A 17,004-nucleotide genomic window follows, 5' to 3' on the forward strand; every position below is an offset into this window, starting at 1 on the left:
CTTTTTTGGTATTAGCCACGTTTTTCCTATTGCGGGCCGGGGAGGAGGATTGCTCCTTACAAGAAGTGTGGTGTGAGAACAAGAAATTCCGCACATGCGTCCCATGCATTCCAAATTTCAGCCGATGAGAGCATGTTTCAGATACAGTGATTGTTTTCAACAGAGTTTCTAAGAAAGATGTAAGGGTTGTTTTTATTGGGCGGTGTAGATTTTGCCCGCCTCGTCCCGCGAATAACCATCAGTTTATTCCAGGGTCAGTAATGTGTAGGGGAGGACATGACTGACTCTAGATTTTCGAGGAATGACTAACTATCCGCACCGCATTATGGTGGTGGCAGCCTGCCAATTTGTTGTGGTCGTCAGTACAAAACCTCTTGTAGTGGCAAGGGCGAGGGACGAAGCCGGTTCACTCCGCCCAGAATGTACCCGAGGCGAGCGCGTGGTTGAAACACAATCCACCATGTTTATTGAGGGAAAGGGCCACCCTCTAAATATTTCAAAGCGTATATAATTTTAGGAATTACCTTTTGGAGAGGAGAAAATGGGGCGTTTTTATGAATTTATAGGAATTTCTTGGGTTCTCAATAAAAGCAGAAAAATGTAGGAATTTTAGGGTCACCAACATGCCTGGGATTCTCCTTGTTTGTAGATTGCTTCTCGTATTACCCTCTGAACCACCTAGCCTCTTTCCTCTATCATTAATTACGAGATTGGACATGAACAAAGTCAGTCCTGAATGAATCGTTGCGGACAATGGTGGAAGTGTAGACCATCTCCAGTGAATTTTAATCCAGTGAGCAGATTGAACTTCATTGTGTTATTGTTAATTGCCTGGATGACTGAAAATATGTTTCATGTTTCACGAGGAAGTTGGCCTAAATGTGTCCTCTTTTTTTCATTGGATGACCCTAAAACAAATATGCACAAATCTCACCAGCAATCATTTTTGGTATGGTAAATTTATTATAATATTCCAGTTACTATCAAAATACATTGTATGAAACATGAATTTACACTTTTGTACAAATATTTCATGGGCGGATCAAAGTTTCTGGAATGAATACAAGTAGGAATGCTTTTTCTTTGATACAATGTAGGTGGCATACTAGTTGATAAAGTAGCAGATGCTAAGTAGTAATTCTCCCAACCATGACACATGAAAAAACAAAAGAAGACTTTGTAGTCTTTAACATGTACATTTGAAGCTAGAACTTGGTTGGTATCAAATGCTCAAAAAGTCAAAACACCCTGGGGAGGTACACTTTGCATTGCGGGTCACAAATATACATCATGTCATCTGTAAACCTGAAAATACACATTAGGTTCCAGTTTGATAAATTTTTAGTTCAAAGCATGAACAACTGATGGCAAGATCGCTGGCCCCCAGTCTGATACTTCATTTGCCTAATATCATTGAGGAGAATCTTTTGGCTATAGTATAGTTTCAGATGGCTGCTTTCAACGTCTAATGATCTGTTATGTCAAGTTGACCAAGCTTTGAAGGATGAAAAGGTTTGCAACCAATCACAGGGCAGCCCAACACCATGTGACCTTTTGCAAACAAAATGTTTTCAAATGTTTAAACATAGACAAGTCTTCATACAGGTGGAGAGCCTAGACAAAATAACTACTGTTATTCTCAAATCATCGATGAAGAAGACAGCTGTGTTGAGACAACTTAAAACAGGTTCCCACTAAGGCCACATAAAAAAATGTGCTTGATTCTCATCAGCGGCTGGGTAAATTTTTCGGCACCGGGTCAATTTTCTAAATATTTTCTATACAAATTATAAAACCTCTGGGTGCCATATTTGCCAGTAACAATGTTAAATTTATATTTTGTAATGCTTAATACCAACATCGAAAAACAGTGAGAACTGTATTCTCTGAATGATGATGGCGATGCTGATCGATTCTTTTTCAAACATTTTCGTCGAGTCTGCTATTCCCCAGAATCAGTATCCCTCAGAAGCCACTTCAGAAGCCACTCGGCATTCCTCAGAGATGCATGGCACAAACTCGCACAGTGACGAAATTTAATAGTGTCAAGATTGACTGGAGTTTTTCATTTTTGTAGCGGATTTTTTATTTTATTCTTCCAAGAGAATCCACTATACCCCAAAAATATGATATATAAATTATAAAATATAAATTGCCTTCGTCGTAAGAATTTTCATCCATGTTCTGATGAGAATCGAGCAATTTTTTTATATGGCCTAATGTTGAGCGATATGTTTTATTGGGTAGAACCAGATACAATCTGCTCCAAGCAAATCCTTTGGTTAATCATCATGTATGTTATTTTGACATTCACAAGAGCCAGAGCGCTCAGTTGCAAGCAAATATTTCTTCTTTACACTGCAGCAAGCACACTATGAATCATCATTAATGCTCATTCTACTTATTACACTAATATCATACTATTACTTTCAATAAGGCAAAGAATTCTACTGATATGTTTTGTACAATGTACCTTCAATGGCAATCAATAATAAATTATACACCAACAGTAACTCAAACCTTCAGCTTGTTGTTATCAAGGCACAGATCAAAATGTGATAGACCACATTTAGGTCTACTGCGATGTATTTTCAATAGCTTGTTTTTTCACTATAGGCCAGGTGGGTTTTAAGTGCCTAGGATTTCACTAAGCACTCATCAGCTATTGGTACATGTATTTCACCCCAAACGCATTAATATTTATTTTGTATTGTTATATTCCCCCAGTCTATTATTTCAGGGAAAAGGTCCCGCTCCACTGGCTAAAGAGACAACGCCTGGCACTGGGTATACTGGAGCTGTCATGCAATCTTGCCACTGCCCGGGAAATGTTTGAGAAGCAAAGGTTTATTTCTGGAATGTATATGAAATGATTAAAGCATGATTGTTTGGTTTTACCAAGTATAGATTCCATTCTTATCTATACTTGGTTTTCCCGACTTTGTTTTGAACATCTATCTGCATATACAGTGTACACGTAGTCAGTACTAAACAGATATTATTACATAAAGATTGGACGAATGATTAATCTGGCCCACTGTCCCACATACAGTGTATAGCAAACAGTATATCGTGGCTTAGACTTACGATCCAGAACAGATCTCCAAATATTGCAGTTATGATAAAAGTGACCCAGAAATATTTTGAAGCAAGCCAAACCCAGTTGACCACAGTCCTTTGAATGAGACTTAAAACCGACTGAGGTTCGTTGTATCTGGTGTCTGCCAGGGAAGCTTAAAGACCCAACCAAGTGAGAAACATGATTAGCTTGCGTGGACTCCCCCGCCTAGGCTGAATGTCCTGGACATAATAGTCAATACAACTGCATTCCAGTAAAAAGGAAGAAGATGCACAGGACATGGTGACCAATATCTTGGTTACTGATAGAGCCAACACTAGGAGCGTTCTGGCAGGCAACACTAGTTGTAAACACATATATCGTGGTCATCCAAATTGGAGACAGTCTGTTCTGACTCTCAGCCTATGATATGTACAGAAAAACTTGTGGAAAAAGACTGGAATGTACAATTTACACATAAGACTACATGATAAGAATAAGATTACATCATTTCACAGCATATACAAAGGCTAAAAATGACTATATTATAGTATAAAAGACATATTTACAATCTCATTTGATGTACATGTATGTTTAAAAATTAAGCGGTTACTCCTTATTTTTTATTCTTAAAGAATACTTTTGATACGTTTATAGAGGAATCAGCCGTATACATGCTTCTCTGATATGTAAAGTTTCAGTATACTAATACCAGTACTAATATTTTTTTAACTCGTGGAAATTGCACTTCACAAAAAAATTGTATTGGGTAAAATTTCAAATTTATAGTCAAAAAGGCTTTAACCTGCTCAAGCAACAAAAACACTGCATACCAAAAAGTGCAATTCTGCCTGGAATAATGGAGTTCTTGCTGCTTAAAGACCATCATTCAAGTGATACTACCATCATCCATATTCTGTGGTAAAGTACAACACTTTTTTTCTTCTTCTTGGCTACCCAATATTTCAGTTAAGTAAGTTTTACAATAAATTTCAGCTTAAGACACATGCATTTTGTATGAAAAAATGAACAAAAGGACCTACAGGCCAAGTCTTTCATTTTCACAACCTTTGGTAAACACTGTGTCTCAATGTGAAGTGAATGATTTGAGAATGATTTCATCCAAAAAGGCTTGCTGACTTGACCTTTTTTATTACAAGACGTCTTCAGAAACAAAAGCATATTCAAATTTGAAATTTTTCAGTTGTTTTCACAACCTAAAAGATATTCCTACCATCACACAGGAAACACTTAGGGAAAGTTGTTGATGTGTACAAAGTTTGATGTCAATAGACATGAATTTCCAGTTGCAAACACAGAAGAATTGCCAGTGATAAATCAATGCAGCAAGTGTTTTATACACTCAAGGGATTGACACATTTTCATTTTGATACCAATACTTAAGAGTCCAGCATCGACACAATATTATTAAAGTGCCAAAACAAGTTGTCAAAACAGTGAACCCTCGCGAAGGAACCATTACATCGCCTCAAATATACAAATTAACCTAAATGGAAGATATCTAGAAATTCAGTAAACAACATTTTCAAGTCTATGTCTGATATTGCTGTCTTTACCTGGAACTGACACCCTCTGATGTGAAAGGCCTGCAATTACAGATTAAGTATGAAAATATGGGAACAGGCGGCACTGTGTTCAGTTCCTTAAAGCATAGATACTTTTAAATGTTCCCATATTTTTATACCCTGCAATTACAGATTAACCCATAAATGGATCAACATGCAAAGGTTGTGAATAAGATGCCCGACTACCTCTCAAGGCTGAGGGTATTAGACACACCTTGATATGTATTGTTACTGCCATGATTACAAACGTCAGCAAAGTTTTCATTGAAATAACTTATGGCACACTTCTTGTCAGTGAAGCAAACAGGATTATCCTCAGGCTGGTCCTCTAGATATATCGTAGAAGTATAGCAGAAAAGATGATGCCCAGCAACTGAAGAAAAAAGAAAAGTTTCATTATAGATACCATGTAAAACACGAGGCAAAACACTGATGAGAAATAACCATCAAATTCAACATAATAACATGCTTAACCCTTTAGATCCTGGACTATTTTTATGTGCTCCCTGTATTTCCATGGAGCAGCAATTTCTACCAAAATGACTCCTCAAAGCACCCCTGTACAAGTCAGTCACTTAATGTCTAAATTACTTCATCAATATATCCCTAAGGCCGAAAACCGGCCTTTGTTTCAGAGCTTAAACATAGATGGCGACGGTGTCGCTCGAGAATAGGTACGTACTGGCGGCCGGTTAGGAGCCGTTGAAGGATATATAGAAGAAAGTCTGTGGTCGGATATCGGCCGGTTAGGATCTAAAGGAATTAACACACAGGACAAAACATCGATGATCTCACCTGCGGAGAGACTTCACTTTCATACAGAAGAGTCTGCATGCAAACCTACCACAATCGCATTTATCAAGATACAGAACCTTGCGGAAGATAGTTTCCAGCATGTTTTGTGTGAACAACTCGTTGAATTCTAGGTGTAATAGAATTGATGCCCAACTGTTGGGTCTTTGTCGGACGAAACTCAAAGCCCACCCTTAACCTTGGACCAAAGGGCCTCACGTTTGGGCCTACACGTACACTCCACCCTCCTGGTCTCCATTTTAGTACAGAGAGCAGCGAGTGCGGTATTTATTCCTTAACCGTATCATAAATAAAACATGGTCAATGAACTCATCTTTCCCTTTAACAAAACTTGTTTACTGGTATTGTCCAGAGTGATGCTGCCCTCTGAGACAGTTATTACTCACTCAAGATTGTGGTAGTTGGCCTACTGAGCATGATGATAAACATGAGGAGGACTTACCAAGATCAGTGCTACCCCAAAGCCAAGACCGAGTAGAATAGCAGCATGTTTTGCCAAGAATTCATAACCTTTGTCATAACAACCCTAAAACAGAGAAATAAACTTGATAATCAATGTCAGAAGGCCAAGGAACAATTCAGGAATGTACAAATGATAGTGGGGGCCTTTCTACAGATTTTTAATTTTGAGATTAATTTTGGTTTCTATTAAAAATTTTCATGTTAATAGATGTACAATTCTACACTAAGGCACTTGTCCGAGCTACCACATGTACCAGGTGTGGCATAGTGTAAAATGTTTCAAATTTCTCAAAAATGTGTAATGATAGGCAGCTGTGTTTACAACCGAACTTCAAATAAAAATATTAAGAAAGGGATTATATGAGCACAAGCAAGAGAGCAATTGATTCACTGTCTATTAAACTATGAGCATTGTGCTCAGATCTTTCAAGAAACTAGGTGAATACTGAATGGGTGCACAGTACTTACATCATAGTATAAAGCATCATTGAACCCTCCTATCATAGTCCCAGGTGGCATCAGTCGCGTAGTTTGACACTGGTTGAGATCAACATAGTTGCCACGATAGTCTCGTTTACAACAGGAAGCAGGAACAAACTTATAACCTGGACTCACACCTGTAAATATTAAGAAAACACCTTTTACTTTTAGAGTCTCTCAGAGGATTAGAGCAGAGCTAGGGGAATGATGAGAACTGCCATTTTAGGAAGCCCAATCATGCTCACCTGTGGTCAAGAGTACCCTTCCAATTATAGCTCAGTCAACTGTTAAAGTGATTATATTCAAGGTTGGTGGTCAACCATTACTTCTCCTCATTGTCATGTTTGTTGTGTCTACTCTTTGCATAGGATTACATTCCTCTCTTCACATTACTACTTTGCATACAGCACCTCCATTACTAGAAGTGGGTCAAGTCAAAACAAAAGCTCATTAAAATTTCAGCTAGTTATTCAATCAGCTTAAATGTCCTACATTATTCTAGTAATACACCAATAACCATGGACAATCATTGCAGAATCTCCCTCTCCCTCAGCCATGTCAGCATATCGTAAGAGATTCTTACAGGAAGCAGGAATTTGGTTGATTATGTTTTTTGTGTTCCCGGACCTTCTTCAAAACGCGCTGTAAACTATGTCTGTGAAATGCCTAGCTATATGTAGGACTACTCACTGTTGAGCCCTGGGTTTGCATCTTTGACCCACTTGGTCTGGTTGTAGAGACCCCATCCTTCCTTGTCCACTCCACAACAGAACAGCTGCAAATTGTAGAACCAGGATGCATATAAATATAAGTGATGACCACTCAAAGCAGAAAGCCAGATGCGGCAGAAGACTTTCACCTACGCTCATGACCAATTCAAGCTCTGCGTTAATGAGTAATGAAATATGTTGCATGGTCCATGGACCATGTCATTCCATTCCTTTGTCATTCTATCTATGCAATACCCCAATATTTAAATTTTCACCATTGATCGATGTGACTATGAAAAATGTGTCTAATCAGGAACCTGTATTATGTGCCCTCTCTGGATTAAACATGCCATAAAAATTTGGTGATATTCGGACCAATCATCAAAGAGCTGCACTACAGCATTTTTGTTTTTTCATTTTTTGCTCCTTCATTGTCCTTGGAGGCCAACCCAAGAATCAGATCGGACCCGCAACGAAATCTAGCCTAGAACTTAAAATACCCACATGTAACATAACATTTAAGTACAAAGTTTTTAAAAGTTCAAGTTCATAGTCTCATTGGTAACGAAATGTTGATTTCAAGGTACTATATACTTCCAAGCTCTTCACAGTCTTTTGAATTCGTTTTAAAAGCCTTAGTTAAAAAACCTTAAAGCTACAGTACATGTACCTTACCCTGAGAGTAATAAGTTTGGACAGACCAGTCAATGAGAATGACCACAACTTACCCTGCTCTGAGCCAGATCCCACGCATCTGTCACAACCTGCGAGTAATCATCACCATACCAGTCAACCAGTGTCCGCTTCATTCCAGACTTCATGGTTTCACCCATCTGAAATAATAACCACTCATGAAGTAAGAAAGGATATTGCTAGAGTGAATCAGTGAAAACAAATCAAGGCACTTTTGACACAGTACCCCAAAGCAGCATATTGTCCTTTGCCAAGCTCCGCCATTAACCACCTGCAGGAAACTTTGGTGGACTTGTTCAAAAATACTTCATTATCAACTGACAACTTCAAGATACGGACTATGACTATTCCCAGGCATTATCTTACAACCACATCATCAAAGCTGTCCATTGAAGCATATCGCAAGGCCAGGAACAACAGGTCTAAAAGCTCAACAAGTGCTAGCTTATTCAAATTATAAAGCACAATTTTTGAGACGCCAGTGTCGAGGTTGACCATCATCAGTGGCAGTGCAGGTACATCTTAGACTTCTTCCACAAAAAACACTACAACTTAAAAGAATTGAGAGCAGTAGTCTCAGCCATTGCTAATTTCATAACTGGTTGCATTTTAATGAAATCAGAATGAGGACTTTATAATTATAACCCTCTTGCTAACGAGCCAAATCCAATACATAATCTCTGCCCCTAAACCCGGACTTTTCCGTCTTATGCAGGTGTTGAGAAATGTCAACCTCAAATTGTCTAAATGTCTGCAGGAACATGACTATAGTCTATACGAAGGAATATAGCACATCAATTCAAAACAATGAGTCTTGCACAGCGCACATAAGAAGAACAATGTAAAGCCAATTGGCAAGTGTGGTAGCAAGAGGGTTAAATACATAGAAAAGAAAGGGGTACATCTAGTCAACACACAAAGCACTGAAAAATATGTCATGCACACGACAACGACCAGAAATATTTTCATGCTAACCAGATCGACAGTGTTCTCCAACTTCATCTATCTCTTGATACTCACAACAACCTACTATAAGTGCAGTTCTTTTGATGAGAAAATGTTATGAAATGAGAGCTATCATTTTTTATCAATATTTCAAGAGCTCAAGAATTGTTGACTTAGAATACCAATACCATCATACTAATCCTTTCAAACTGGTGGTTTTTTAAATACTGAATAAATTTTCTGAGTTTTCTGAAAAGAGCCTTCGGGTATGTATTCAATTCAACAAACAAACAATGCCAAAGTGAATCTTGTGTAAAGATATGATGGACCCATAATGACTGATAATTCCAAAATCTGTTGAAATTTACAACCCCCAGTTGCAAATAATGTAGTTTGATCGCATTCCAAATAAAAATCCATTGAACAATTACACTTATTATTTGGGGGCCGTAATCGGGCAAGCTGTAAACTCGTTGCCCTTATTCCTACGGCATACTGAAACTCTAGTCTAAGCAACAAATTCAAGCTTAACGTTTTGAAAGCATATTGAACACTTCATGCAGCACATAATCAGTGTCGGCAGACAAAAGCTAAACAAAATCAGCAAACAAGAAACAAATAACAGGGTTCTGTCATTGGTAGCCTGGTAGCTAAGAGTTAGATTATGTCACACAAAGTCACTGATAGGGGTCACTCCTACTGTACTATTATATCCCATATATTCACACTTGATTGTATGACGAACATAATTATTGCTGTCTGTGCATACTAGTCACCCCAACACTACCAATTTCAACCCAGGTCATGCCTACAACTCCCCTTTTACGAGACCAAAACTATTGGCTGAAAACAATGATTCCTTTGTTTTGGGAATGCGTGGAACTGCTGGGATTACATGGTACATCTACATGTACATGGTGTGTGGTATCTTTTTGCTATATTTAAGGTTATGGATCAGGATAAGTTTATCAGCTGAAAGATCTTCGCAGGGCTGGTTGGCAGAGCATCTTGTTGTTTTTTTGCCCCAACATTTTTTTCACAGATTGCGAACGCATTTCTAACAGCAGGGTGCTGCTTCAGACTGAGCCTTGCTTTTTCAGATTGCTAGCTGAAACAATGAGGATAATGATTTTTTTCCACAGCACGAGTTCCAAGAGGACTTGGGACCCTGGCACGAGGACCCATGCTTTCCTTTGAAGTGTGACTCAAATAACTAAAACTCTTTGGAGTTGGATTGGGTTAAAACGGTTGCACTTGCAGGGTGGGAGGGAATAGGTTTGATTCCTGAAGGAGTCTTGTGTCCTTATCCAATCCTAATGGAGGGACAGAACCCCGAGGCAAAAGTATCTAAAAACACAGAAATGATAAAAACCTAAGTAACCCTACCATCTGGTGTGAACAGAAAATGCAGAAAAATTAATATTCTAGAGTGATTGTATAAAAGTAAATGAAATCATGAAGAGCAATAATGTCCCTACCATAAGCTGATAGTTAAAATGGAAAGAAAACATTTGAAATTGTGTTACAAATTCAACAGGCAAGTTTGTTAAAATACCACCTATAAAAATATTACACTTGTCCATGCTGTCAGTCATGGTACTTTTAAATCAATGACTTCAAAATAACTGAAATTCTAATTGTTCATTTTTGGAACTTGTTGTAGTCAATCGAAGAGTATCTAAGGCCATTTCACTTGTAGTTGTAAGTAGAGGATTACTATCTTACGTGCCTCACTGCGTGATTAAAAAGTCAAGTAAAAAAATGCTTCTTCTCACACTATCGATGCATCAAACTATTTCTACAACATAATCTTTTCAATAGTTTCAAAAATGACAATTATTCTGAAAATATTTTTGACTTGACCAAAGTTTAGACTTGTAATAGCATGTTGCTGGAGTGTAAGCTCCTGCCAAAGGCCACATCCTACATACCTGATCCCTGAATGCGACTGCAACCGCACCGGCCACCACTAGTGCTAGGAAGAGGAAGATTAAGAAGAGCAAAAACTGAAATAGAAAATACACCAGGGATATAAGTCAACGAGATACAACTCAATTACATAGAATAACATGTCAGTAGTAAACAAGGAAATCATAATTGGTCATTGTTTCATGAAATTGCAACTTTGGATGATATTTTTTTTATTTCAGTGTTTTGACAACCTGGCATTTCAATTTTTTCCTGCCATATATATACGAAATCTTAAAAAGGAAGATAATAGTATCACACTTCTTAGGCTTTCACTATCGACCCATTGTTGCAAAGTTAAGAGTCAGATTTGACCAAAATTCAGTGTCCGAGGTCACCTGACTGAGAGTGAGAGGGTCCTGTATTCTGATTTGAACTTTTATAGTCCTAGTGGTCAAGACTAAGAGCCAGTTTTAATAAGAATCAGGCGGATTTCTATTCGAGGGTGATATGTTGCCTGAAAATGTTTTTGGTAAAAGGCCTTGTATAGAAAAATTCCAAAATTCCAGGTCCCTATTAGGGCCTCTAGAATGATCACTGTTTTGAGGGTCAAAATCAAGTTGAAAATCTCAATGAGCCAGTCACTGCCCAGCTCCTTCAGCCATATAGACTGACATCAATCAATAACAAGCTGGGCAGTCACTGGTGCATTGAGGTATTTCAACTTCAAAAGGTATTTTTAAAGAAGGCCAATTTTGACCTTCAAAATAGTGATAATTCTCGAGAAAAAAAATGTTGGTTTTAGAGACCTGGAATTTCGAGATTTTGCTATATACCCATAGGCCTTTCATCCAAAACAATTTCAGCCAAATTTGAGACGGTCATATATCACCCTCCCCCCCGTCTGAATCTTATACAATAACTGGCCCGAAACATGCCACTGTTGAAATAGGATAGAAACACTGCAGTACTGGAGACTCCCCTACGGTGTCGTGAGCCAACAATAATCTTTGGTTTCGAATCCGATATCATTAAAAAGAATACCTACCACAACAACTAGGCATTTATTTTCAGTTCTGGCTCCACAACATCCAAAGAATGCAATGACGATGATGATGATTCCAGAGCCAATACAAAGATAAGCAGCTGAGGCAAACAACTCGGCACGGAGCAGACTTGATAGGAAGTTTCTGTCGACGGATATCCAGATTCCTACGCCAAGCAGAGTCAGACCACATAACTGAAAAGAAAAGGATGAATTTGGTAAATTAAGATTTTTCAAAATCTGACCTGCAGTTGCACCGATTTACCAGCAGTCAATTCTGACATTCCAACATTTTGAAGTTTAGAAAGTAGAACATTGTCACCCAACATTTATGTTTCCAGCAACAACTGGTGCTACTGCTATGCGTTGGAAACATACAGCCATTTGTGTAGCTTAGCAAATCCACACTTATTCTGCTTGATCATGAACATGTTAGCTGTCGTAGTTACTGCAGCCAATCAATCAGATTCTTTCAAACCTTGCAAATATATCAGTTGTAACTATTGAAGAAAATAGATACCATGTTGATGTTCTCCATGTTGTGGCTTTACAACCCTACTTGGGGTCGCAATGTCGTCAGATCGTCGCCGAACACAAAAGTTACGACTTGTGACGGGTCAGTACGTCGCATTGATTTCAAATCTGTCAACTCGACGTGAAGGTAGATGACATGGTCCAGTAATGTTGATACTTACAACAAAAAACAGATTAAAGATGAACACGGCCCATTTAGTGAAGAAGCCACATCCTTCTTCAGTCTCACTCTTGCCCTTTTCTGTCGCCATGTTCTTTTTCTTGTTTCTAAAATGTATAAAAATAGCATTGCAGTATATGTAGGTCAAATGACGCCATGATGACTTTCTGCCATGATACCCAACTCATGAGTAATAATGAGAAATTCATTTCAACTTTCATTTTTAGACAATGGGCGATATGAATAAAGACTAGCAAATGCTTTTACTTCAATTCTGTACAGAAAGGCCTAGTGTAAATGTACATAAAGTTTTAGATAAAAGCATTTGCTAGTCTTTATTCATATCACCCACTGGCCCTGCTTGGCCTCTTGCCTGTCTCATCGTTCGGTGGTGCATTTAGTAGTTGAGTATTCTAAAACACCTGGATTTAGAATGAACGGCACTTTACAACATATGCACTGTGCAGACAAAGCCTCGTGTTGAATTCAGCGGTTATGGTTTGGCAAACATAACTGCTTGGCCAAAAGATGTGGTGCAAAATGTGGAAGCAGTCAACAAGCTTTTTTTGAAGACCACATTGTTCGTCATTTGATTTGAAGTTGAAATGTTAAAGAATAGAAATTGATAGGCCTACCTCACTGTCGGTATTGATGGTCTCACCAAAACCTCACCCCAGGTGGAGCTAAAATGTTGTTCAAAACCTTTGCGATTCAATATTTGTATTTGACCATAACAGTTGACAGCATTACCCACGAGCTCGCACCCAGGTGGAAGGTGAATGAAATGGAACACTGGTTGGTATGATAGAATTATGCCATCAGCCTGTAGATGAGATCCTTTGACTTTGTTGATGTGACCTGTATCATCGAAAACTACAAGTCACAAGCGAGATAGGCCTATTGGCATTGCCCAGGGCCAGGGGAAAAAAAAGAACTGAATTCACTTCATAATCATACCACACCCCACACTGTACTGTATACCATACATTAACAACTACACTACAGCATGACAGTCAACATGGTCTACGCAGTGTAAACATGATTCAGTACGGGTACTAATACTATACGGAATACAAATGCATTGGATTCACTCATTGCATGACCTAGTTAGTTTGTCAACTTCAGCAAGCCAATTTATGAGGTAAAACTACCATTTAAAAGAAATATCATAAGAGTTGTCATAACTTAATTATTTGAACAAACCATTTACCAATTTCAGTATCAGAAATATTGCTTGAGTAGATGGATAATTTGAAAAACAATTACAACTTTCCAACCAAACCGGTTCAGGTGTGGCGTCGAGAAAATTGTGTGTATTGTAACGAAGGTGCTGATTGGTTCATTGGCTATCGAGGCTTCAACAAATTGGTTTCCCACGCCACCGCTGAGACAAGGCGGTGTTGGTCCATGTGGTCGTGTCACGAATGTTGGTACAGCTGTAACCGCCATAAAACGTAAATATACCGGTAATAGGCGTGGCGTAGGGGCCTATGTCAGTTCGCATACTGTTCTTTGGTCAAATTGAATGAAAATCACAAATCATTTATGGCAGCCCAGTTCTGTGAGGAGCAAAAACAGTTTGATGCACATGATGTAGAACCCGAACTGGCTGAAGGACTGGCAGTGGGGAATAGGCCTAGGCCTACCCCTCCAATCAGTCCAACTCCAAAGCCTTTGAGATTGGAACTAAGGCATAGCAGTTCATGGGAGGGTACGGATGCTGAAAACATTGGTATATATTACCATGGTCCAATGGATCGTGTGGAGTGGCAAGCGATACTGAAGCAAAAAATCATGTTGACTGGTTATTGGGCCGAGTTCTATGATGATACTTGGCAGTCGGTGGTCGAAACTTACTGCGACATGATGGATGACATGTACTGTCATGAACATTCATCTGTTGAGCAAATACTGGGGATTTTGGCAAGTAAACCACCTAAACTCCAACTTGTCCCGGGTTCAGACTCCGTCACAACAAAGACACTGCGAGATGACGAGGATGATGATGATGATGATGATGATGAAGGGGATGTCGATGGTGGCAGCAGACTTTACTACAGGATAGCAAAAAAGATGAAAAAGGAACTGGACTCGGACATCAATCTTGACAAAGAGAAGACATCCTTAATCAAGAAACAGTGTGATGCGCTGAAAAAATCCATTTCAAAACTGACAATTAAAAAGGCACACGTCAAAAACCATAAAGTAGATATGTAAGTAGCCTACAGTCATCAGTCGTGGACGTCAGTCGTCACTATTTCTGAAGAAGAGGCTTTCCGTAGGGGCTCGGCCGATTTTGTGGGGTCTTCTGCTCGATTGAAAAAGGGCAGAACTGAGCATGTGTCACTGTCAGTGTGGGGGGGGGGGGGGGATCTTAAATTGGTAGTCTATAGTAATTTATCAGCTATAGCCTAGGATGTGTTATGCAAGACAATAACCTGTGTGGGGATACCTTTGGTTTATTGGGGAAATTTCAATTTTTTCAGGAAAAAAATCATTTTTACTTAGGTGGGGGCAGTGCCAGTGGGGGCTATGGCACGCCAAAGCGGAATTATTTCAACCCTGAAAAAATATTAGCAACTGCAAATTTCTTGGCAACAGAGAAGAAATACTATTTAAACTTACAAAAATATACCCGACAATCTTTTAAAAAAGATAAATTTTTTTAGACTCATGTCAACATTTTGAAAAAACAAGCCAACAATTTTTTTTTCGTGATACTTCGAAAAATTCGTTTACATTTTTTTCTTCTCTTAAAAATATTTTCCACGCAATTTTTTAAAAAAAATCTTGACAAAATTTTACTGCAACATTTATTTTCGTTCAAGATTTTTTTCTTGGCAACTTTTTTTTCGTTCAACATTTTTTCCGTTCAACAACGAGCGCCACCTATGAACTGCTAATAGAACTCGCACGCAGGGACGAGGTAAAGCTGGGAAGATCTCCGCAGTTCTCTCAGCAAATCTTCGAAATCGCTAGCATTCGCTAGCAAATTTAAATTGTTTGTCATGATTGTAGGGGTTTAACTTATGTAATTTAATGACAGTAAAAATCTGACACTGACACATTCATGACGAGTGACAACCACGTGCGTAAGATATTCGTGTAAAGAAACATGCCAGAAGTACCCCGTAGCTAAACCTCGTCTCGAGGGGATATAGTTCAATTAGTTGTTCACAGGTGGCGCTCGTTGTTGGACGAAAAAATTGTTGACGAAAAAAAATGTTGCAAGAAAAAAATCTTGAACAAAAATAAATGTTGCTGTAAAATTTTGTCAACATTTAAAAAAAAATGTTGGCTTGTTTTCTCAAAATGTCTGATCTTTTTTTAAAATAATGCTTATATTTTGTACAGGGTTGAAATAATTCCGCTAATGTTGGCTTGTTTTCTGAAAATGTTGGATCGTTTTTAAAATGTTGCAGGGTTGAAATAATTCCGCTTTGGCGTGCCATAGGGGGCAGTGGGTAATAATGTAAATTTTGTTCTGGTTTCCAATTGTTTACCAACTGATTGCGTTTTCTATCATTCAAATACATCCAGAATACAGCATGCAAAAGAAAAATTGCACGAGGCCAAAAAAGTTAATGTTATGTTTCTCGGTTCCGCCCGCGTCAATTCCAACCCGCACGTCAGTATCTTTTTATTTTCCTATTCAGTAGCCAAGCAGACGATATCCTACACCTGAGGCTGAGGGCTACATGGCGTTTATTTGAACTACCACATATTATACGCATATACTCATCATTGGAATTTCCCACAGGCGTGCATTGATTTGTATTGTATACACTGTTCAGCATTGTTTGGCCACACGCCGCTATGGGTGTAAGTAGGGACACGCCACGTGAGCATTTCATTGTATTGATACGACAATGTCACGGCAGCTAATTTCTGTTGCCATATCGTTTGGTACCCAAAATTCTCCTACCGTATGGAATGGTATTGTGGATATCGCCAAAGTAGCTTACTAAAAGTGATAAAAATTATCACTGAAAAAAAACCCCTGCATGACCGCATCCATTTTCAGTTGACCATGAAACCAGAAACATAACATAAACTTTTTTCGGCCTTATATACTAATTTGTTTACAAAAATCCAATTTTCCTCTTTTAAAATTTTTTTTTGTTCTGAAATATGCACAATTACCATAGCAATCAATATGTTTTTGACCATTTACCTAATGGTAATTGCCCCGTTGGAGGTTTTCTTTGAATAAATCACTTGAAATAGAGTCACAGAATATGTTAATTATGTCACATGACCTAATTTGCATAAATTTGCATATGTATTTTCCTAATTAGAAATCAAAGTTTAGTTAATTGGTTATTAGTTGCAACTGATTAACTTGTCTTTATCTCATCTGCTTACGGAGCACCAGACTTGAGAAAAAAAGCTCCAAAAATCCCTTAATTTTGCTCTACACTAGGACTGGCACATAGCTGCAGTTACGAAAGGGTTAAGAAGTCCAGTTTTGAGTGAAATTTGACTCTCCAAAACAGTGACTATTCCAACCATGCCAAAAGGCCATAGCAAAAATACTGTTTGGATTAGGCAAAAAAGGTAATTACTAATGTCATGTTTCTGGTTTCTGCCCGCTTCAATACCAACCCCCA

The 17,004-nt window shown here is 38.4% G+C and overlaps 2 protein-coding genes across 3 annotated transcripts in view; one reads left to right on the top strand and one right to left on the bottom strand.

Moving 5' to 3' along the window:
• Positions 1 to 940: 940 nt before the first annotated feature.
• LOC135492110 (tetraspanin-9-like) lies at positions 941 to 13,704 on the bottom strand. Of its 2 annotated transcripts, none has more exons than XM_064778299.1 (9): positions 13,605 to 13,704; positions 12,396 to 12,501; positions 11,704 to 11,895; positions 10,679 to 10,753; positions 7,838 to 7,942; positions 7,090 to 7,174; positions 6,388 to 6,536; positions 5,900 to 5,983; positions 941 to 5,017 (listed from the first exon to the last, which is right to left on the bottom strand). In XM_064778299.1, the coding sequence occupies exons 2-9, from the start codon at positions 12,483 to 12,485 to the stop codon at positions 4,973 to 4,975; spliced, it is 825 nt and encodes a 274-aa protein (XP_064634369.1). In that variant the 5' UTR covers positions 12,486 to 12,501; positions 13,605 to 13,704; the 3' UTR covers positions 941 to 4,972. The 2 variants fall into 2 exon arrangements, with proteins under 2 accessions (XP_064634369.1, XP_064634370.1); XM_064778300.1 differs by having other exon boundaries at positions 13,598 to 13,698.
• Positions 13,705 to 13,814: 110 nt separating this feature from the next.
• Positions 13,815 to 17,004, top strand: part of LOC135492739 (uncharacterized) — a 31,700-nt gene continuing 28,510 nt past the window's right edge. Inside the window, exon 1 of the mRNA XM_064779357.1 lies at positions 13,815 to 14,607. Within this exon, the coding sequence (XP_064635427.1) occupies positions 13,940 to 14,607 (668 nt within the window). The 5' untranslated portion in view covers positions 13,815 to 13,939. The remainder of the gene's footprint in view (positions 14,608 to 17,004) is intronic.

Source organism: Lineus longissimus, chromosome 8 (assembly GCF_910592395.1).
Source record: "Lineus longissimus chromosome 8, tnLinLong1.2, whole genome shotgun sequence".
Classification (NCBI taxonomy): domain Eukaryota; kingdom Metazoa; phylum Nemertea; class Pilidiophora; order Heteronemertea; family Lineidae; genus Lineus; species Lineus longissimus.

Bases quoted from the DNA above. Each gene is read 5' to 3' on its own strand.
- LOC135492110 (XM_064778299.1), bottom strand. From the start codon at position 12,485: ATGGCGACAGAAAAGGGCAAGAGTGAGACTGAAGAAGGATGTGGCTTC. The intron at 10,754-11,703 runs GTAGGTATTCTT...TTTCTATTTCAG, and splicing joins ATAAATGCCTAGTTGTTGTG to TTTTTGCTCTTCTTAATCTT. The intron at 5,984-6,387 runs GTAAGTACTGTG...TCTCTGTTTTAG, and splicing joins ATGATGCTTTATACTATGAT to GGTTGTTATGACAAAGGTTA.